This window comes from Pezoporus occidentalis, unplaced genomic scaffold, assembly GCF_034315485.1.
Source record: "Pezoporus occidentalis ecotype Australia unplaced genomic scaffold, CSIRO_AGI_Poc_V1 ctg149, whole genome shotgun sequence".
Lineage (NCBI taxonomy): Eukaryota > Metazoa > Chordata > Aves > Psittaciformes > Psittacidae > Pezoporus > Pezoporus occidentalis.
In genome coordinates, this window is record NW_026913305.1 from 953421 (window position 1) to 977461 (window position 24041).

Below are 24041 nucleotides of genomic sequence, written 5' to 3' on the forward strand. Positions count from 1 at the left end.
GTTGGAAAGGACCTTAAGATCATCTAATTCCAACCCCCTGCCATGTGCAGGGACACCTCACATTAAGCCATGTCACCCAAGGCTCTGTCCAACCTGGCCTTGAATACCTCCAGGGATGGAGCATTCACAACTTACCTGGGCAACCCATTCCAGTGCCTCACCAATATAATATTTCTGCATTCAGATCTTCTTCTTCCATGTAGATATGCACAGGGGAACTTACATATCCGTATATCATGGTTTTCATTAAGAAGATAATAACAAGAAAAAAAACCAACCCTATGTGTGTGCTCTTAAAAGTGTCTTTCTTCATATGATGTTCTGGTAACAAAAGAAGCAGAACCATAGATAAACATCTGGTAGGAATGAAGGTTTCTTCATGTTTTTTACTAGATGAGCATTTGTGACTGAATGATACTGTATTCCCTCTCATGTCTTGTTGTTTTCAATTTACTCTTTACCAGAGACAGGAAGGGAACAGTGAAATAGGAAATTAAGTTGTTTAGAGAGAGTAACTAAAGAGAGCTGCGAAATTATTTTTAGCTTGTTTAGATGGCTGAGAGGCCTCTTCGTGTGTGATCTTTCCTGATGAATGAGGGAAAAGCACAAAGACACTGTGTACCCAGTCTGGACTACCATTGTCCACTGGTGACTTTCCCAGTTCTCAGCAGCTGCTTCACACAAGGCCCTTCCTAGGAATGTTTCTTAGATTCTTCAGTCTTTGGAAGATGTTATCTATCCCACCTCTTTAGCCTGCACTTCTAATGCTTGTAAACAAGACTGGGAAGCAAGCTGGATTGTGGGGTAGAAGTCAAACTACCCGTTATCCCATCGCCCATATGGGTTTCAAACTAGAATTTTATATATTTGGTTGCTTTGATTTGCCTGATCATCTTTTCTAAAAGAGTTTATCTATTTCCATTCAAAATAGAGAAAAGTGCTACACAAATTAGAGCTGGAACATGGAAAATGGTAATGTTTCTGAAAATCTAAATAGCTCCTTTAGTTGTTTTCACAAAACCTTACACTGTGCTATGGTTTTGCCATAACTCTGAAGTTCTGTGTAGGAGTACAATAGCAACACAGTCTACAGCTCAGTAAGCATAGTAGTAAATTGTGCCATGAGCATCTGAGACTTCAATACAGCGAAGAAATAATCATACAGGCTCCAGATAGTTTCGTAACGTTGCTCTGACAAGTTCAGTTTATATAATGTGTTCCTTTATTGCTGCTGTTACATTTATCATTGTTAGCCTGTCCTTGCTTGATGTGAAAAATGGTTAGAAGTTGAAAACATAGAAAGGCCATTTTTATATTTCATAATCTTAATTCTCAGACTGTACCACTCATTTATTCACACAAGAATAGGAAGTGCATAGTGTGTAGGTGTTCATTTTACCCACGTAGCTATTATGCAACAAACAAGCTCTTAACATGCCTCTCTTTGGACCTTCTCCCTGCGCCCCAACCCAGCTCCCAGGCCAAATACAAACTAGTGTTTGAAGCAAATCTGCCTCAGCTGGCTTATGCAGATTCTGAGTTCCTGTATCTAGGGTTCATTCTTTTTGAATGAAGTCAAGAAAAAACTCAGAATATGATATGTAAAAGTATTTTCTTTGTGTATTTTTTTTAAACTTTATTCATTCAATCAATGCAAAGCAGCACTGTAAAGAATCGAGGAAGTGATACTTGTGCTTCAGCAATAAACCCGTCAGAAGGCATGCTGCTTTTAGCATGACCTACAGGTTTGAAGAGTTCTTTCATAGTGTAACTTAAAATTTAGAATACTCTAATATATTAGTATTTAACTACAATTTGCAAAATATCCTCTCAAGTTTAGGGCTTCCCCCTTCCTTAATTATTCTCATGACTAATTCTTTTCTTTGTGAGATTTCTTTATACATTTCAAATCCATTTTATGAACAAAATAGATGCTGTTGCATTTTTTAAATTTTCTTTATTTCTTCCCCAGAACTGTGTGACTCTGGAGACGTGTTTCTTTTATTAAATTAACTCATCATTGTGGTCTTGTTATTTCAACTGTGGGCTTAGCTGACCAAATTTCTGTATTGCATGAGAGAGTCATTAATCATTTGAAGAGGATTTGTATACTTTCAGTTGCTCAACATCTCATCTCTCACTTTACTCCCAAATAAATTCAATAATGTTGTACATGTTCTTTTGCTTTCCTTTGGGTAGTCAATAATATTAATTTAACCTCCTCTGTGTATAGCAGGTGGGTGGGAGTAACCAAACAAACCTAGGATTGCAGTGAGCACCATGAAATTTAGTTCTGTTCTGGTTCTTCAGTATTAAATTATTTTGATTACCCCCATTGGTATGAGAAATATATCTGGTAAAGTGCATGTTTAATTCATCAACCAGAGCCACAGTTAGTGTTTAAATGTTCATGACTGCTGGATATGAACTGCCTGTTGCTTTCTGTTTTAGTAGGGATAGTTGTTAAACCCCAGTCCAGCAAAACACTGTATATAGGTTGTCTACTGTCCCTGGGCATATCTTGTTGAGGAGACAGTGCAGTTCTTGCTGATTACAGAGCAGCACTATATGTGTGCCTTAGACTATGAAGAGTCTGGGTTAAAGTTGCTTCTCATGGGAGACAGAGGAGATGGAGAGCTTTAGAAATGTTTTTTTTTTCTTTCTGCTTGGAAGTACGAATGAGGTATTTAGGGCATATGACTGTAAAAAGGCACAAAGAAGTCAGATACATATCCACTGATAATTAAAAGCAGCCTTGAGGTTGTCATCAACCTGAATGTGTCAGATGAGCTGAACATGCATGGGAGTGCACTGATTTTACTTTAAAACTTCTCACCTTATCTGTTTGTGAACAGCTTGGTTTTTTGTTTCTATAGCACATTTGAAACTATGTGGAGAAGTTTTTTTTAGTGTTCTATATTGAACGCCATTCGTTGGTTACCTTGTGGTAAGATGGAAAACTCCAGAAAATATTACTGTATTGATTTTGAAGCAAGTCTGTAATTTTGCTATACTCTTTTACAGCATTATTTTATATAAATTGTTGATCCTGCTTGTTCAATAGCTGTGTCTTGATCTACAGGGTTTTAAAGAGAAATGAAGGAGCCCTGTTGTTCTAGCTAGTAATGAAAATGGTATTATAAGATCAAGTTTTTCAGCTTTTTTGTGCCTGTAAAGGCACACAAATGATATAATTTGGTTAAAAATGCCTTCACAATGCTGCTCAAGTTTAAAATATGCCTATCTTTATGCCTAGAACATGGCTAGTAGAAGTCATTCGTTATTCCATAAAAATCACACATGCTTGATTTTTGCTTTTTTTCCAAGTTGCTGGAAAAGGATGATCCTCCTCTCTTTTTTAATATAAGTGTTAATAAAAAGGCAGATATTTTAAAATCAAAGTGCTATCTCTGTTATGTATCAAACTGCATTTCAATTTTTGTCTTTAGACTTTAACAGAGAAGAAACCTGCCTTCAGTGTGTCTGTGCATCTTACCTGCTCAGCCAAAGTGCAGAGATTTTGTAGCCCCCCACGTAAAGCATCCTGATAACCTGTCGAGCATGTGTTTTGAGCTAAGTATTTTGCATCTCTGTTTAGGCCACACCCCACGACAGTGGGATACTACTTATAATCTAAAAATAAATGAGGCATAGTGAGGGTTCTTAATGTTCTGAAAATAACATTCTAGTCAAGCTGTACTGTGTAATGTTGTATTTTGTAATCGGAAGAGGGAGGATCACCACCACTCTGGTATAGAAGTAATGGCAAGCTTGATATAAATGTGTCAGAAATGTGTTAACATCCTCAAGTGTTTAGAAGTGCTTATTAGTCTTCCCTTGTTTTCTTTGCTCTTGCACAGAGCAAGTCCTTTTGGAGTGAAAAGGTTTAGGCTACTTGCTGCTTCTTCCAAAGTGTGATTTAAATAAAGCCCAGCAGACCTCTCATGTTTGTTAGCAGGAAGAATTTCTCTGTGTTCATCAGAAGCAAACTGAGAAGGTGCATCCTCAGCACAAGCACAGAGCCGAGGAAGCTCTGCCTGTGCTAAGACCAGATGAAAGTGCAGGATGAAGCATTTTGAGTGCAGCTGGGAAGGGGCTGCCCAAGCCCCAGAAGTACTCCTGTCATGCTCGCTCAGCAATGGGTGCAGAGACAATAAGCATTACCAAAGGGCCATGCTACTGTACTGGTAGATTTTTCAGGTTGGGACTTCAGGCTTTTTATCATTCCACAGTATTAGCTTTATGGTATTTGTGGCAATTATGTGGTTTTGAAATGCACAATTTGCACATTATTTTATTCTGGTTATAAAATAATTCACTTAAGTCATTAAATTCATGATTAAAGTTGCTTTATAAATTTTCAGTAAGTTATCTCCATGGTTTGCTTCAGCTCTGTATGAGCATAACTGGCTCTGAACTTACCCGTCTGTGTAACTGGTGTCTTTTAACATAATGTCTCTCCTTTGGGAGAAGGGAGAAATTATGGTGCCACCAGAGCAGGGATTTGTTTTGCTCTTTAGCAGAAAGTATTCCCCAGGGGGGTTTATGTGTACTGAAATGAACACACTGATCTCTTGAATTTCTAGACCCAGCAAAAACATTAGCTGTCCAATAAGGCTTGTCATACAGGTGTCCGAAATGTTGGACTGGAAGACTTGTCTCCTTCTTTGTTGTGTTTGCTAAGTTTAAAAGTGACCAAAGAGTTTTTGTTCAGCCTTGTGACAAAGAAAAAATCTTGAGAGCTTTTGTATGTAGAAACAGATATTTTAGATACTTATCTCTAAGAGAAAAGGAGGCTTCCTCTGAAACCTGTAACCTGAAGTGGCTCTTTTTAACTTTACTGGAGGATTTGAAATAGCCATCATAATTACTTACTACTTGCCACTCTTAATGAACCAGTTAATCCTTACAAGACCTTGATGTGTTATCAATTTACATGCTGGTATAATTGTTTTTATACTTTAATGAAGTATTATTGATTTTATACTTTAATGAAGTATTTTATTTATCCTGTTTAAGACCATATTAATAGGGTAATTGTATTGAGAGGGAGTGGATAGCCCAGGGTAATGTCATCTTAATTTGGTTGTGTCAAAACTAAATTGATTGTTTTTGCAAACTTATAAGCGAAATTTTTATGCTATTCCCATAAAGAGGGATTGACCACATTGCAAATGACAGGTGTTTTCTGAGCTTTACTGTTAAAGACATGAAAAGGGGAGGGGGAAGCAGAAGCATTGGAAATTCCTACAGAAGAGCAAGTAAGAACTTTCATAGAATAATCAGAAATTGTAAAGATGGCATTTTACAAAAGATGGCAGTTTTCTGAAAGCTAAAAGCTTCTTAAAATTCAAACCAGTTTTTATTGAATGAGGCAGTTAGCTTTTATGAACTTTTATACTGCTAAACAGCAGACTAAGTTCTTGAAGACAAGAGCTTTAATCATGTGCTTCAAAATGTAAAATCCTCCTCAGTGGACAACTGTGAGAAGAGGCTTTTTTGAGCATTAGAAACTGATATGCATTCAGACATCTGCCTCTTCATTAACATGTGAATACTAGAGTGGAGACTTGTCAATATGTTTTGTAGTAAGCAACCCTCCCTCAGAATGGAAAACTCTTCTCATTTTGTTTTGTACATATCATGAACATTTCTACCCTCTTAGAGATGTGTCCTACTTGTCAAAGTCTTGAGAAAAGAAACTTGTCTTTTTCTTTTTTTAATTCTCTGAGGATAGCTATTTTGCTGAAACTGCAGTAGATATTCAAATTACCGTTCATTTCTAGTTGTCTGCTGTTTAATGCTAGGTTTTGCTTTCCCCTTAAAATTCCGTGTTATTTACTACTTAATTTTCTCTCTGCTCTAGCATTTTGAGGTGCAATACAAATTCCATGACATTTTCTTAGTTTAGTGTTTCCCAGAGACAACCAGCTTTGTCTTTATCTGAAACACTGTGAAAATGGTTCTTGCATTGGTAAAAATTATCAGTGTAATCCTAATACTGCTATAGTGCTGACCCATTAGTGCAAATCATTCCTGGTTTTGTCGTTACACCTCCCTAGTCTTTATAGTTCTGTGAATAGGGCTTCTTTTTGGTTTGTTTTGGGAACAATAATTTCTGTACTACAGAAAAAAAATTAAACTAAAATTGTGGCTTGCATTGTCTCATACCTGTAAAACAAACTACTCCATTTAAAAATACAGTGAAAACAGTTGATGCATGTTTTCTTTCATGTACCAAGAACTCTCTAAATTGCAAAGGCGATTTGCATTAGAATGTATCTTTTAAATGGTAAATATTTATATTTAAATAAATAAGCTCTTTACAGTTGTAACAAATATTTGATACATAAGCATCACAAGGTATCTGTTTACAATAAGATAAATGTAAATAGAAATACAGAATATCACTCATCTACCACAGTTTGTACTATATTGAAATTATTCAAGACATGCACAGTACTTTTCAGTACCATATCTAAATTACTGATGTCTTGTTTCAGCAAAGTGTCCATTGTAATCAAGGTGCTTGTTTAGTTGAGAAGTTATGCCAAAAAATAGGTGTCTAAATTGGAACAGATATCTTCAAGACTTCTTTCTTGCCTTGCAAATCATTTCTCCCCTGCTAATTCCCCCATGGTTCTCACTGGATGCCGCAAACCTTGTGCTCTCCCACATTTTCCTGTGATACCTTTGACGGGATTAATTTTTTATCATCAGCATGTCTGTGGCAACCACACAAAGAGGTCATACTGCACACATTTGTATTGTGGCTGAGGCTAACTTACAGTGTTTTAAAACAAAACTTGCCTTTGCTAGTCAGCATGAATGAACCTGTAAAACAATTTTGTGATTGATCTCCTTACAGACCCATAAGTCTCTCTGTGCTATGATTATACCAGTATGTTGGAGCAGCCTAGGGTTCTGCAGACTATTTGTAGTATGATTCTTTGGGATATCTCAAATATGGTTAGCTCCTTGCTGAGGCAGGGTTGTCAAGTCCTTGTTCTATTGAGCCCTACTGATGAGTTTATATTGGCTTGCATTGGGAAGGCTTTTTTCTTCACAATGATAAAATATTATGAAAACTGAAGTTCCTATTTGTCTCAAATTTTTATGGCTTTGCTCTAGGTTGTCTTCATTACAATACAGTGGGGGCTTTCAGAATGCTTGTGCAAACATTCAGAATGACTGGACGCTGCTAAAGAATGTACAAATAAGAAACACGAGTGTATTTATTTGTGAAAATTTAAAAGCACAAAAGTGTAAGAGTCCATATTTAGACCTTAAGGTGCATATAATAGATTATGTGAATGAGATTTCCTTTGACTACTGATTGTCCAGTTCATTGCTCACTGTGCAAGTCTAAATGTAAGGTTGGTGTAAACTCACCCATTGGCCAAGTCACAATAGAGACTGGCTATGCTCCCAACCTGGATAATTATTTTGTTATTTGACTAATAACGTCTTGGCATGTTTTATTGTACGCACTCAGAACTCACCTAGTTAAGGTTACATCAAAGATTGGCCTTCCATAACAAGACTAAATTGAGTCATTTTCTCGAAGCGTTTAGCAGGTAGAGCATTTGGGTTGTCAGCAAACAGGACTTTATCCTCTTTCCCTTTAGGCATGCTCTTGAGTGCAGTGTCAGAACACCAGATGGGTTTACTTTCATATTTTCATTTTACTCCAATTTTTATTTTTAATTTTCCTTCTACCACCTTTCAGCTGTCACACTCATCAGTTTCCTTGGAGGTAAAGTGGCAACAGAAGCTACTGTAAAGCAGCTCTGCTTAAATGCTGATCTTTTTCAGTGTAATTATTGAGCTGTATATTTTACCTGACGTTTAATCAGGTTTAGAACTTGGGCTGTCTTTAATATGTTATTTCTGTAGGCTTCTCACTTGCAAAAAGTAAAAAAATCAAAAAAAAAACCCAACAAACCAAACCCAAACACACTGTAATTGAAACAGAAAAAAAAAAAACCAAACCCAACCCAGGAAAATATTAATTAGTGTAATATTGTAAGGGCAATTGTATACTACAATTTGCTTTAATGTCCCCTCACTCCCCCCAGTCATATTATTGTGTATACACTTGTAGAATTGAAAAGGGAAAATACAGACTCAGACCAATAAATCAGTGAATACTAAATAGACCAAAGAAACAATTGGTCCTAAATACCCTTAATTGTGAAAAGAGTGGTTTCATTTTATTTAGAATATAGCAGATTTTAATACTTGGCTAGCCTTGCCACTTTCAGAACACGTTGAAGAAGGATGTCTACTAATTAACTCCTTTGGAAAAGGAAATAACCCACTGAATGAAAGGAAATAATATTCTTTTAGAGGCAATTTCCATGTATAAGCTGACATTTTCAGTTGAAATTTGACCACTTTTCCTGCAATTTTCAAAGTATTATAAAACCCATGGGCAAGGTAAATTTACATCCTAGAAATCACTATGGCTGTGTGTGAATTACTGTAGAAATTATTCCTTGATGCATAAATTCAGTTAAAGGAGAAGAGTATATTTCTACATATTTTAATACAAAAATTTTTATCTTGAAATGTCTTCGCCTTTCACTCAAAGTGTAATATTTAAATGCAACAGTTGGAGTTAGGTGTTATGAATGCTTCCAGTGGTGGTCTTAATAAGAAAACGAAACCCAAACCCCCCTTTGATCTCTTTGTGACAGTCCTGATTTACAAAGCCAAGAAGTGTCATGAAAGCAATACAATGACTTATCTGTAGCTCCAGCAATTATGGAGGCAGTGTCTTTTCCAACAGAGAAAAAAGAAAACAAACCCACCTCTTAAAGGACAAGAAAACAAGTGGTTTGGAAAACAGATGAAACAATCACCCACGACCTGCTGCTTGACTGTCCAAAGGCTGTGAAGAGGGAGGTGGTTAGCAAGAAAAAAGCATGTATTATAGAATTTTATTTATACTGTACTCCCAGAGGATGGAATATCAGCCTTTTTGCAGACTTAGATATTATCTACTATATCATGGAAAAGCTGAACAACTTACTCTTCCATGCTTGGAATTGGAGTAGAATTGTGTTTTACAACTGTCATTGCTGCATGACTTAATGTTGGAAGGAATATTCTGTTTCTTACTAAAATGGGAAATAAGAGTTGGGCTTTCAAGTCTTCTGCCAACTGTCTCTGGCTTTTGCAGAAAGGGTAAACTGAAAAAGCTGCTGTCACATGTGTGCAGCAGGCATGCAGTGCAGTTAATGATCCATGATAAACCTGGATAATAAGCAGAGATGGAGAAGGTTTCTCCCAGATAAAATGAGAACTGGTGTTTCTTGGAAATGATGTGTCGTGGTTTAAGCCCAGCCACGCAGCCTCTCTCTGACTCCCCCCAACCTTCCTCCCCCCCCCCCCCCCCCCACTCCCGGAGGGATGGGGAGGAGAATCAAAAGGATGTAACTCCCACAGGATGAGATAAGAACAGTCCAGTAACTAAGGTATAACACAAATCACTGCTGCTACCACCAATAATAATAATGATAAGAGAAATAACAAGGGGAGAGAATACAACTGCTCACCACCCTCCAACCAATACCCAGCCTGACCGAGCAGTGACCTCCCCCTTCTGGGTGACTGCCCCCAGTTCTACATCCTGGGCATGATGTGCTGTGGCATGGAATACCTCTTTGGTCAGTTTGGGTCAGGTGTCCTGTCTCTGCTTCCTCCCGGCTTCCCCTCCTCCCTGGCAGAGCATGAGGCTCACAAAGTCCTTGGTCAGTCTAAACGTTTGAGCAGTAATTAAAAACATCGGTGTTATCAGCGCTGTTTCGAGGCCGAAAGTCAAAACCCACAGCACTGCACCAGCTACTAAGGAGAAAAATGACTGCTACTGCTGAACCCAGGACAAACAGTGACAAACCCCAAATGATATAGAAAAGGGTAACATCTGTGGGGGTGTTGGATAATTCTAGTAACTTTTGGAATTAATTAATGAAACTACACCTTTAGACAAATTATATCTTTATTCTTTTCCTTACCTGGGGCTCCTGGAGTTAAAAAAGCTAAAAAGAAAGGGCTACTGTGGTTTGGTGTTTTTTTTTTTTTTCTGAACTTGAGGATTCGCTAGCTGTCTGTATATATTCATGAGGTATATGCAGTAGATTTGGCTCATCTCAGTATAAACTAATAAAGTAAAATAACTTTTAAGATCAAATGTTTAATCATGTCAGATTAATTTCTCTTAGATTGATTTTCAGATACTGATGTGTCTTAGTCTTTGTTATATGTGATTAATGTTCTGTGGAATGCTGAGTTTGTCTGAATATTTCTGTCATCCACGGGAGGTCCTCAAAATCTATCTAATAGACAGCGACTTTGTGTTCTACTTTCATCTCAAATCCAAACTATGGGTTTGCCATTTTGAAAACATAAAACCTAAAAGAGCAGGATATGGAAAGCTGCTTTCCAAGTAATCTTCCATTTAAGATACCGGTATTACTGAGGTTTTTAATGGAAGTGTAGAGATTGTAAGATTTTAAGTAATTCTTATTTAGTAAAATGAATTGCATATTACACTAAGAAAGAGTGATCGTGAAAAGCCTTTTAAGTTTTTGTACTTGCTGATTCTGTTTTAGCTTTGTAAATGGTATGTTTATCCTTATACAGGTTATATAGATACATACAATCTATGAATGCATAGGTTTATATCTATTATATTGATTTACTCTCAGATGGATAGTTAGAGTCTCATATTTAAATGAATGAGATTCTTCAACACTAAACTTTGGTGTCTTTCAGCTAAGAAACACATCACAAACTGTTGCCAAGGGTTAAGGTTATTTAAGAGGTTAAAAAGTAGTCTTCACTGTTTGTTACTTCAAAGCTTGATAGAATTTCTTATTAAATTATGTCGTAAAGAAATAATTTTATCTAAATTGCTTTTGCTTATCTTGTTAAGTTATGTACAAAATAGGGCAAATACTCTTCAGGAGTCTGTAACAGGTAGACAATAATTTCTTGTTCAAAATAAGTCACTGCTAAGTTTATATGTCTGTATTGAAGTATGCATAATTTTACAAAACTTGCTATGATGTACATCTGCAAAATTCAGGATAAAGCTCATATTTTTCTTTAGGAAGTGTCAGTCAGTACATGTTGGGTAAGCAACAACAGATGTAGTTAATATTCTCGTGAAGTAAAAATGTTTAGTTTCTCAAGGCATAAATTCAGCTCTGATAGCAGTTCTTAAACTGATGGAAATAAGCTAAATAGATCTACTGATACAAATAATTATCTAGGGGTTTATTTACATCTAGAGACCTTTGTATTAAAAATAGTGCATACATTGATTTTGTTAAGGGTGTTGTTGGACTGCCCCTAAGATTTTTCAAGGCAGCCACAGATCTTGAGAGGTCTTGATAAATCTGGTTTCAGAAATGTACCTGTACTAGCAGTACAGAGGGAATCTGAGAGATGAAAAAAATATCTTGGTCTTCTATTCTAGATCGAGATATATGTAAATGCCAGTCAATGAATGATAAATATGTTAAAATATTAAAATCTTGTGGTTTTATGCTGAATATGAATTCTGAGTACCGAATGTGGGTTTCTCTTGCAGTATGAATACTTCAATGCTGTGCTCATAAATGAACGAGATGAAGAAGGAAACTATTTGGAGCTGGGGAAGGAATTCATTCTAGTGCCAAATGACCACTTCAATAACTTGCCTGTGAATATCAGTCTGAGCGATGTGCAAGTACCAACCAATATGTACAATAAGGGTAAGAAAAGAGCTGGTTTATTTCATCATTTTTCTGACTGAACTAGAAACTTCCTTGCTTTTAAAATGAAGCTGGTTTTAGTTTTCCAGTTTGCAATTAAACTGAAATTTCAGCAGTAGAATGCTTTGAGTATGACAGTTCTGTAATATCCTTTTGTTCCATGGCAATTTAGCAATTTAATATGGTCAGTGGTTTGCATATTGGACTTGCATGCATTCTGTCATATAATGTGGTAGAATATGTTTATTCTTATTAATTATTTTCCAAGATCTCCAAATCAGTTGAACAAGTTATATTCTGTCTTTGCCGAGAGCTAAAAGTGTCTTTTGAAGCTACAGCATAGATGGGAGGGGAATATTTTATTAGATCAATGCTCTCAAGCTTCTGGGAGTACTTCTAGCTGAATGACTGTATATACAGCTGCTGTGAGGTTTTTAGGTAATATTTAGAAGTAATAAACGACATTAAAATTTCTACTCCCCTGACTATTTGTCTTAGGTGCTGGATAGTAAGTACATAGCAGTAACAAATAGGTGCATTAGATATTAGGAGATATAGACTTAGGTCTGAAGGTTGGGAACGCAGACTGAACTCAGGTGCACACTTGTTTTTCTTTTGTCACCTCTTGGATCAGACAGCAGAATATTCTAATTTTAGTGTGCTTATGCAGCACCCATCTACTTATTGTTCCCAAGCTTGAAATACAAGAAAAATCAAGAAGGAAAGCACCAAAGTTTCTGAAAAATGTCTAGGGTATATGTGTCATTGGTCTGTAGAGAGCTGACTAATCTCATTATCTGGTTCCTCTTCTTTGTTTTAACTATGCTAAAAGATAGCTAAAAATACATGAAATGCTTTCCTCATAATGCAGTCCAGGCTAGTGATTGTGGTAATTCATGCAAGCATATTGTGTAATCACAAATAGAAGGAGAACTAATTAGGATAGTTTGGGCTGGTAAGAGAAGCAATTGGCATGACAGCCTCTCTTCGAAGTTATGATTCAGACTTGAGAAACCAGAAATCATACAGCAAAGATTAAAATTAGAGATTACAAAATAGCAAAGTTTCCTAGAGATTATGTAGGCACTGTAAAATTATTAATATGTTTAAAAGGTTTTGAAAATGATTAAAGCTTCTAAAGCTGGCAAACCAATTTTTTTTTTGTCCAAGCACTAATATTTAACTGAGCCTGTCTATAAAATTTTTTCATTCCAGAACTGGTAAGGAGGAGGAAGAAGAAAAATAAGTATGGTTGCAAAGGGCTATAGAAGTCAGGCAATCACGTTTTTCTGCAGGAGCAAAACCAGAGTAGCTACTTAGTGAGAACAGTAAAACCGAAGGATCTTCAGTTATGTGATATGTAGAATTGTTACATATAGAATACATTTTTATATGCTGATTAATTACAGTTAAAGGTCAAGGTCTAAAGGGCTTCTTGCGTCTTGGTTTGTCCTCAAACACAGGGGACTGCCTGTAGAGATGGGGAAGATAGAGCTCCGTGATGATTCCTGTTTCCACTTTGACTAAATCAAACCAGCCAAAATCATCACTTTATGCGGATGCAGAAAAATATTATTTTTAATTTTATTTTTTAAATCATATTAATGTATTCCAGCTGCTGAAATCTGATTTGTGGCTGCCATTTTCCTTACACGTGGACATGATAGCCTCAGCTTAGAGACTGACAGTGTCTGGCAATATTACTTCTACCAAGAAGAGGCCTGTATACTTGTATTTTTTGCTGTCCATTTCTTCAGTTCTGTAATGCAGAGGGGTGATAACAAGTTAATTAAATCCTAGGCTGAGGGTACAGGCAGCAGATTCAGATAGATTTACAACCAAGTGTCTGCACAGCACCATTTCTCTAGAAAATGCCTGTTGTTCGTTCCAGGTTATGTTTTATTTTATTGAATTACTAGGCAAAACCACAGCTCAATCTCACAGTTGAATAGAGATGTGTGATCACTGAATATTTAAACACAGGACTCTCAGGTTAGAGTAGAAAAAAATGAACTTTTTATTTGTAAGTGAATTCTAAATGTTTCCCTTTATTTTGGGTTTTTTAGTTGTGGAGATATTGATAATTTGCAGTGGGTTCAGAGGAGAGTCACAGGATGCAAAGGACTGAAAAATGTGCCTTAGACTGAAAGTCTTCAGGAGCTCTGTCCATTTAACTTATTCAAGAGATGTTTAATGGATTAATTAGTTGCTCTCTAGTTAATTACTAATACAAAGCTCTATAATCTTGTTTCAAAAAGTTTAAAATAGATCTGAAATTGGGTTCCATTATTTTTCCAATTGCACAACTGTGGGTTCAGTTAAAGCATGGGGGTTGTTAGTGGTGTGTTTTTGTTAGTTTTATTTTGATATGAAGATAGTGGTTTATTGGAAAGGTGTTATCCTATGTCCATTCCTTCAAGTCCTTAATCAAGATCAGATTGATTTTTTTTGTTGTTGTTTTTGAAATGGTCTAGAATTAGTTTGTGGCAAAACTTTTGTCTGGTCAGCTTGTATAATCATAATGATCCCTCCTACCTGTAGGATAGCTAAGGTGAATGTCCACAGTCCCTAACTTGGTTCTAAAGGAGACTGGTTTAAAAATCATGGGGCATAAATACATCATTATTCTTTATATATCTTCTGGCTTTTTTATCCTCTGCATAGAAAAGTGTAAAAATATTGATGATAACAAGAGAACTAAATAATTTCCATTCTGAAGAAGTCATGAAGTTTATAATGTGAAAATGAAAAGCAAAAGCAAATATCTTGACATTCACAATGAAATCAAGAAAGCTGAAATACCATAAATATCAAAACTATGATATTAAAATTTTACATAGAACATTTTGAAAAGAAAAATGAGAACAAATGAAAAGCCTGCCAACTTAATTTGTAAGCATACATGTAACTCTAGTGCTATTTTACAGTACAGATTACATTAACCTACTATAAATGTAGAAGAAAAATTAAATTAGTGAATTTACTAAAAAATCAGTTTCGCATTTAGAGTACTTTTGATCACCATTGTAAAATATAAAGGGTTATTGATGGGCTTTTGTAATTTCTGTTCCCTTCTTCTGCACACTCTTGTCTCCCAGTTCCTACATGTCTTACAGTGCACATCAATTAATGTTAAAAAATAGAAGAAGTTACTGATCTTTGGAATATGAAGCCTAAAGGGCTCATAAAACACTAGTTCTCATTCCTATAATGTTCATATACTTAAGGAATTCAGGAAAAAAGTGGGATGATTGTGCTTTACAGGTAAGTGTGCTTATCTGTCTGTCACTACAGAGAGACCTCTCAGCTCTAGGCTGTTTCACAGCAAGACTGGCAGCCCATTAAAACTGCAGAACATTCTGATGGAGTAGGCTTACTTCTTTTTTTTTTTTTTCCTGAAAATGCTGCTTATGATAATGTTTTGCTTTTAAAATGTTTAAGCACACATCAGGATTCTAAATCTGTCAGTGCATTCTGTTTCTTCTCTGTAAGTACAGTGTGTATTCACTGCCTGTAGCCACAGGATTTGCAAGCCAGTATCCTTTTAACTGATGAATAAATAATTAAGATTAATTAAGAAGTTCTGTGATAATTGTCTTAGCAAGTGGTAGCTTCAAAGTTGGTAAATGGCAAGTATCAAGTGCATACGGATTTCTGACAGGACATAGTGAAAAGTGTTCTTGGGTGAATTAAATCAATCTGAATCTAATCTGGACAACAGAGCACCAAAGCAGAAGTCCAGGTATGAGAACCAGTGGGTACAAGACACTAATTCAGCTTCTGCTGTTTTGTTTTTTGTTTGGTTTTTTTTTTTTTGGGGGGGGTGTGTGTTTTTTGGTAGTTTGTTTTTTTTTTTTTTAATAAAGTTAATTTACATGTGTTATATATCAGCACCAATGTGAGTTTTCATATCTCTTATTATTTTATCTCCTATTATTTTAGAATCCCTCAAATCCTAAAATAATAGGAGACACTACTGTCTCAGACAGTATATACTTCCATAAGTATATCTTCCAAAGATACTCAGATATACCTTTCTACATAGTGATTGTTATATTTTAGAGAGCTGTTGTGGGACAGATTCATAGTAATGAAAAATTATTAATGGCTTGAAGTTTAGCTAGCTTCAACATTTATTTTATTACTTTCTGAAATGCTAGTAGTCTATTTAAAGGAAGCTAAGAATGTGAAATATAATTAAAAAGTAGGCAGCTGGAATGTGGGCTAGGCTTTCTGGCAACCATCCATGGAGAACATGCTTTCTGGCAGTAGAATTGCCACTGGGAAAAAGTAGGATTCTATAATGGATTTATGTACATGAGGAGATGACAAAAGAAGGCTTCAGAACACTCAAATCTGATCCTGCAGATGTTGACAGCATATAGAAGAGTAGTAGTTTACCTTCTGTTAGTATGAGTACGTAGGTAGTCTTAACTTCTTAAAATCCTACATTCCTTGTCCAAAGTATGTGCTGTGTCTGAGCTGAAGAACATATTTCAGTTTTATTTTTCTAAGTCTATGTCAACTCATATTTACGTACAGCAGTAGACAGTAAAGACATGGTTTCTGCTATTGTGTTTCTATTCCACATTTTTTCAAGTCCTTGGAAGAAGCTATTGAAATACTTGGCTAAATGTGGAATTCAGAGGAATGTAGTTGAAAACCAAAGCCAGGGTGAGGGTGAATGTGTCTTGGTGACATACACTCAGACAATTCTAAAAGATGACACCTGTTGAAAAGTGATACATAGCATAGTACAGTACCATAAGTGACACACAGCAGGATCTGAACTGCTTATGTTAGCATTGCATAAAATCTAGGAAATTCAAGAGGATGTTGGTAAATACATTATCTCAACATGAACTGGAAGCGACTCTTCTTTTTGAGCCTTTGCAGTCAGTCTTTGTTTATATGGTGAGGTAAGCCTTGCACTTGTAGTTTGTAGAAAGAGAGAAACCCAGATTCTCTTCAATACTTCTGAAATTTCTAGGTGCAAACACTACTCCTCCCTTTTAAACTATCTATTGTACCCTTGTGATTTTCCCTTAGGTCCATAGAATTGTGAGCTTTTGTATTTTGCAATTTTTACTCTCTCATTATCCTAGTATTCTTGGTAGTTAGGTTATTTTACTGACTAACAAAATTGAATAACTATTAAACTAGAACTCAAGGATTGCTGCAAACTAGAAGGTTGGACTGCTTGAAGTCAGTGGCATTGTTTTGCAAAATTAGTGTAAGACTGCAGTTGCTTCCTCCATCCCTAGGTATGGGAACAGGCAGCCACTTAGATATATTAAAGCAAGCATCTGCCTATCTAGAAGACTCTTTGATATTTTTAATTTCTTGGGAACTATTCCAGGGTTTCTTGGAATATTTCAGAGATTTGAACTTGTGGAATATTTCCAGAACAACTATGAAGTATAAGAATTCATAGTGATTTATAAGGACAGATGAGACCGTATATGGTTTCTCAAAAAGTGTCAAGTCTTTTGTTTAACTGTCTTTTGTTGTTATCAAAAGCTAAGCAGTTAGAATTTTGGATTTTAAGAAGTTCAGTGTCTACAGCCTTTGGTTAGGAATCAAAGGTAAATGGTAACATTCTTAGGAATATACCTCTATAATTTGATTGCCTTGAATAATTTTGTTTTTAACTTGGATAAACAATATCTTACTCAGACCTCAAGTTGCAAATTAATACAATGAAAAATAATGAAGGCTTTTACAGTAGAAACAGAATAACAGAGCTAAATTGGTTGTAATCACAGCTGGATAAAAAAAAGCAACACTGTCTTCACTGGATCTCTGTTTAGAGTAAACATGCTCAGTGTAATAATTTCTTTACTGTAAGAAATTTAGACACTTCTGTGCCTGAAAGCTTTTTCAAGTATAAAAATATTATTTAATTCTAAAATCCTTATGTCTCATAAAATCTTCACTGTAGCTCTGCCTCCAGATTTGGTCTGGATTAAAATATCGCACGCACAAAGAAGACCTCTCTCAATGTTCTTAACAATAAAAACGTCTCTTTGAATGAGGTCAGTTTTACTTTCCTGGTGGGTATCTGCTACCTCCATTTTCCTGTCTTCGATGCAAGGAATGAATGTGGTTATTCTGTCCCAGTTTTGCCCTAACTCTTGGGTTAACGTGCGCTTTTATCCTCACGCTATTTCATTTGTTCCAGTTTAGGCGTGTGCTAGCACTAACAACTGCACATTGTGTTCCTTTTCTCACTAAATTCTTTTTCCTGTTTACTGAAGGAAGCACTTCTTCTATTTTAAATCCTGAACTTGTATCTCCATTTTCTCTGTAAGCTAGTTCTTGCTTGATCTCTGTTTGTGCTTATAATGACAAGGCTTTCTGTACCTATAAAGAAGTTGTGAAGTGTCTCCAGGCACAATTGGATGCACGCTGTCAGCTACAGGTTATTGGGGGATAAAAAATTACTGCTCTCTGCCACTTGGGCTTGCTGGATATTACTGCCCCATTCAAACCTGCTGTCATAAGATGTTCTGTAAGCTGTTTCCAAAACTGGTTTAGTAAAAGGAATCAGATAAAGAAATTGTTTCTAACAGTGTGTTTGAAAATAGAATCATTGTGATAGAACTAGGATGGGGTGACTGGATGTGAATCTGTTTACCAGCTCTGGGCAGTAGTCTCTGATAGATGGTGGAGGAGGCAGACATGTGCCAGTAGAGGTAGATTGGGTAAAGAGGATGATCTCTTTACTGGGATCAGGTCAGATGTAGCTTGAGCACCATGCCTGATTTTGCTTTAAAAATAAATTAAAAATAAATAATTTCTCTTGGCAGTAGAAAGGAAGTAGGTTTATGTAAGTCGATTTAAACTAATGGGAGTGTTTTAGTTTTTTCCTTTTTTGTCATTTCTAGTTTACCATATGTATAATCTTGGTTTAATTGTTGCATTTTATAATGGAGGAATGTTTCCTAGAGGATATTGACACAGCTGACTGGAATTAAATGCATTCTACAGCTTTGTAAGACTTAGTTATCCTTTGAGTTTTTGTGTTTATTAAGGCATTGAGCAGAGAATCCAAACTTACTACCAGGTAAACAACAGATTTTCAAATTCTAAATACTCTCAGTTATTTTAAATGTAATTTTGATTTCATCACTAGTGAATGTCAGAGGAAAAGACATACAGGCACATCTGTGCTACATGGTGGAGAGCTGTGCAGCCTGCTCTTACCCCAAAGGGTGCTGACACATATGCATGATTCACTGGAGTATTGCATGGAGACACTATGGATACAAGACAGTTCTGTGACTGTGGCTCTACAACTAAGTTGTCAGGTGCTGGATCAGAAGAATTTTTAATTATTAGGGTGCAGCACAAGCTTAAAGTCTCTATTCTGCTTCCTGTCCAGAGATAGCTAGATTGCAGCTCTGCACTCTCTTCCATTTGTACAGCATATGACATACAGCTTTGGAGAGACATTATATTTCTATATGCAGTACTGTATTGCTTGCTTGGTTTTCCATAGATTGATTTCAGTGGGATTCTATTGTATAACCTGATGCACAGGTTTTCACTTTCAACTGTGACTATTGAAGAGTTTTAGACCTGGCTCGGCAATCTGGTGCTCTGCAACACAGCATCAAGTGTGTGCCACCTCCCCACATACTGTTATGTTCTATAGATTTTTATGGTCTTACAATGTAATACTTGCTGAACTACTGTGCTCTGCGGGGAGATTAAAGCCTGTGCTTCAAAATTCTGTGGGACTGACATCTTTTAACTTGGGCTTTTTGTACTTTACACCTAGTAATGTCCTGGGGTGAATATTGCATGAATACTTAAATGCCAGTCATTCTAGGTGCACACAGGCAGAAGCACCATGCTGGTACAAATGAATAGGCTTGCTTTGAACAGCCTCAGTTTTAGAAATTTTTCTTCCCTAGTTTGATTTACGGTGGTGTCTGTTCAAATTAGTTTAAACAGTGAAATGTCTGCTCTTAGCTTGGAAGAATTCTCGGACTCTGTGAAAAGAATCGTTTACTGTCTTTGAAGTGCCCAAGGTGAAATGTTGATTGGTGTGTGGAAAAACAAATGCAACTGGTAACATGCAAAAGGAACATATTAACATGACTATGTACAGTAAAGTCTACAATAATAACTATCTTCAGTAAATGTCTTTCTGATTCAGGGGGGCACTTTGAAGCACCTTTGTGCTTTCACACTTGTTGCTTAAGCTGAAATAAAATACCAGTGTCTGGACATGTGCAGATAGTTATTCAAATCCATTTTCCTTTTTTAGAAACTAGATATCAATAACTGCGCCATCTAAAAGGTGATAGACTCTGCTTCAAAGGGGAACTATGTTCTCTGCAGGGGGAAGAAAATACGTTAGAATCAATTACCAATTTTAATAATGATATATCAGAATAAAACAACATTTCCTCAAAATTGTTGCATCTGTAAAGTTACTCTCCAGATTTCATTTATACTGGTGAATGGGGCTTTTATTGTTGAATTAACTATTTCCTTATATGAGTACATTTTATACTGAGAAAGCTATGTGAACTTTTAGCACGGTGTTTAACACTGATTTCTTTTTAATGTTGACATTATTTATACTGAATACCTTTCTCTTAACATTTTCCTACAACTTTGCCTGACATTTCACAATGAGTATAAAAGACCGAATTTTCCCATCCTTTGTTATATCAAGCAAGTTATATTTCATATTACAGCCACATGTTTTGGAAATACATTTTGGGGTCACAGTCAAATTTTTTGTCAGTTTTCTAACTGACTAAGTCTTCATTGCCTACTATAATGCATGTGAGATGGGAGCAGGTGAAAAATATGGTTTATATCAAATAATCATAATTGACTTTTTAAAATCTATTCATAATAACAGTTCCCTCTTTCCTACCCCTGACATTATACTGTGATACTTGCATTCTGCTAGCTGCTGTTATGGCAGGAAGGAATTTTCTTATTGTCAGATTGGCTGGTTTTTGGCAAATACCTACGGCAGCCCAGAGACTGGTGAGCTTATAAAACCTCTGCTATCATAAATCAGCAGGTGCCTTAGTAAATCAGTTCACATTATTAAATCACTGGGCCTGATTCTCTGTTAAATTAGGAAATACAGGTTTGTTACAGAGAAGACTTTTTTAAAGGAAGCTGGAGAATAGTGTGAGCATGGTCAGATAAATAATTAATTTCTCAATCTTTTTTGACTGAGGTGTTAAAGAGAAAAAAGGGGAAGGGAGTGGAGTGAGAAAGATGACAAGATGACATTAGACTGCACATTGTTAGGTATATATCCAGGTATATTTAGATAGTGAAGCTGTAGCCCTAGTGCAAGATGTTGGTGCATCTTTACTGACAGTGCAGATGAACAAAGATACAAAATAAAATTTGACTGATTATCAGTGTTATACAGTCCAAGAGTATCTGCTGCAATGATAAAATTTTAACTTGGAGAAATCTGTCTGTCTTCCTTCTGTTCTTTCCATCTTCATATTGTGGTATTGCTGCTGTTCTGGTGTTTTTGAAGTACAGGAAGGGATTTTATCAGTGCTTTCCATAACTGCAGAGTTTTTCTGTGATGGATGCTGAAGTCTGTGAATATTTTCAAGCGTTTCTGTCAACAGGAGATATGGTTTATGTCAACTCAACTAACAAACATAAGGCACACAATATGTTGCTGATAGTCTCATGCTGTGTCATTGGCATTTAAAAAAAAGGTTCATGAATGTAAAATACCATTAAAAGTTCAATAATGTGTAAAAAGTTATTGAATTCTTCATTAATAATAATCTAACTTAAATTTCCTTTAAACTAATACCACACTGAGACTAATTTCATGCCACTGATTTGAAACGCATCCAAGTATTAGAACTGTTTTAAGTCTGTAACAGTGATCACTCTGAGTAAATATGGATTTTCAAAAGAAGTAATTAAAAATATTTTACAAGTCTGGAAGTCTATTTGGACTTCACTCATTTCAGAGACAAGAAATATATAAATCTCCTATATTTTCCAATGGATTTCAATTCAGTTTTTATTATTGCTCTCATCATTTTCACAATTCAGTTGCTTTCCATGGGAAGAGACCATAGTTACCATTCTTCCATGACAGTATGTTTGGCCTTTATCTCTTTCTATCTTTGATCATGATATGATTATTTTTTAGTGCATGTGTACTGTGTTTTGCACCTCTTTTTGTCTCCCTTGTCACCTATCATTTACTGGCTGTTCAAAATATAGATTTTTATCACATGACTTAAGCCAGGACACTTAGTTTAAAAGCTTTTGTGTTATGATGATCATTAACATTACCATAGAAAGTTGGTGATCAGTTGTTTGTGTATGCTCATTTTATGGGTTGTATATCATACGATAGTTTTGATTGAAAGGGGCCTTTAAAGATCCCTTGCAATTAGCAGTGTCTTTGACTAGATAAGGTTGCTCAGAGCCCTGTCCAGCCTCACCTTGAATGTTTCCAGGGATGGGTATCTACCACTTCTCTGGGCAACCTGTTCCAGTGTTTCACCACCTTCATAAACAAAAATTTCTTCCTTACATGTAGTCTGATTCTACTCTCTTTTAGTTTAAAACCATTACCCCGTGTCCTGTTGGTGAGATGTTTTATTTCTTTTCTTGGAGTTGTTTCCATCCTTCCTATCTTTCTATCTCCATAGAAATGGAGATAGAAATGTTGTGAGATGTTTTCTTTCTTTTCTTGGAGCTGTTTCCATCCTTCCTTTCTATTTCCATAGTCACTAATAATACTTTAAGAAATTATTTGCAAACAGGATGAATGCAATAGATCTTTGAATAATACTGAATTTGGTGTCTTTAGTAACAAAAGCTTCAGGTTTAGTCTGTTCTTGTCTGGTTACCATATTTACTTCTCGAATGGTGGAAAGATTGCAGAAGTAGATCTTAGACTTCACAAATTGTCTTTTAAGTTTTGCTTGAACAGTTTAGAGACTGATAAAGAATGTCACCTGTGTCAAGTGGTATTTCCATTGCACAATTTTCATTGCATGTTAAAACATGAGTTTATGCACTGCAAGTGAATAAATGCAGACTCTAATCAAAAGTTTTGCTTGCATAAGAAAAAAAACAACCTGCTGTCTGTAATAGAGCCTTCTCTGAAAGGCATTGAAATGTGATGAACCACAGCCATTTTTTGATTAAGTGAGGTTTTTTCAATTTGATACTTCAAAAGAGCTATGAATATCATTCAGCCATACTTTCCTATCAGTGTCTTCCAAGTGGCTGTCAAAATCGAGATTACCTGTTTTCTAGAATATTAGAACCAAAAAAAAATTTCTCAAGTGATGCAGAAAGATTATAATCTGCAGCTAGCAGATATGTAAAACCCTTTTCCTGCAGGGTGTGAAATTAAGAAATAAAATCTTGTCTGTCACTGTCATATATGATTTTATGGACTATGCTTCTGAAAATTCGACACCCTGGACTTGTTATTTAAATAATCATGCCACATATTGTCCTGGGCCACTATATTTATATTTTGAAATACTTCCCTTGAGTTGTTTGTCTTCACATTTTAAGATATCTAGGACGGTGTTTGCACTATCGTTGGTCAATTGTTTAATTTAAAAGGAACTGTCTTAGTCTAACTGATTGAGTCAAGGTTGAAGAGAATTTCCTTACTTCACTTATTTCTTTGTTTTAACTCTTACTGGCTATTGGACAAAATGCACAGCCTTACTCCACTTGTTCCGTCTGTTTTTTCTCAAATTCTGCCTCAAACCTGATTCCCAGAATCTCTCAGGCTGCTGCTTTGTTCCTGAAAAGGGCTTTAGCTTCACAGATATTTTTTTTTTCCTTTTTTTCAACCCTTTGTCTTTAACAGCAAGCTTTTTGGAAGTGTTGGCATCTTCACACAAGATGTATGCTGTGCTTTATCTTTCTAGTGTCCTAGTCTGTCTCTGGCTGTGGATCTAATCTGTATGTTTCTAATACATCCACATCACCATGGCAACTAGATGTCAGATAGAGGCTACATGGTAACATTAAGTTTTTCCTCTAAAAAGCCCTGCTCTCTACCATTCCTTATTCATCAGCTGTTGCCTAGTTACTTGGGGTTGGGCTTTGCATTTTGTCACATATGAGGCAGTGAAGTTTTGTTAGTGCATGCTACCTTAGGTATCATATTAAGAGGCTTTTTGACCTGAGACACCTCTGTTAATCATGATGCCTCCCTTACTTCCTTGTTGCTTCTAGGGGCAAGAAAGTGGCAATAATTTACTATTGGCCTATAATGGTAGAAGATCA

At 36.0% G+C, this 24041-nt stretch overlaps 1 protein-coding gene across 4 annotated transcripts in view; it reads left to right on the plus strand.

The window, feature by feature from the left end:
- CACNA2D3 (calcium voltage-gated channel auxiliary subunit alpha2delta 3) overlaps positions 1 to 24041 on the plus strand; it is a 451679-nt gene that overhangs the window by 165542 nt on the left and 262096 nt on the right. For all 4 annotated transcript variants that reach the window (XR_009963200.1, XM_062610709.1, XM_062610710.1 and 1 more), the window contains exon 5: positions 11600 to 11762. Coding sequence is in view for 3 of the 4 variants with exons in the window: in XM_062610709.1 (XP_062466693.1) it covers positions 11600 to 11762 (163 nt within the window). In the remaining variant the exon portion in view is untranslated. The remainder of the gene's footprint in view (positions 1 to 11599; positions 11763 to 24041) is intronic.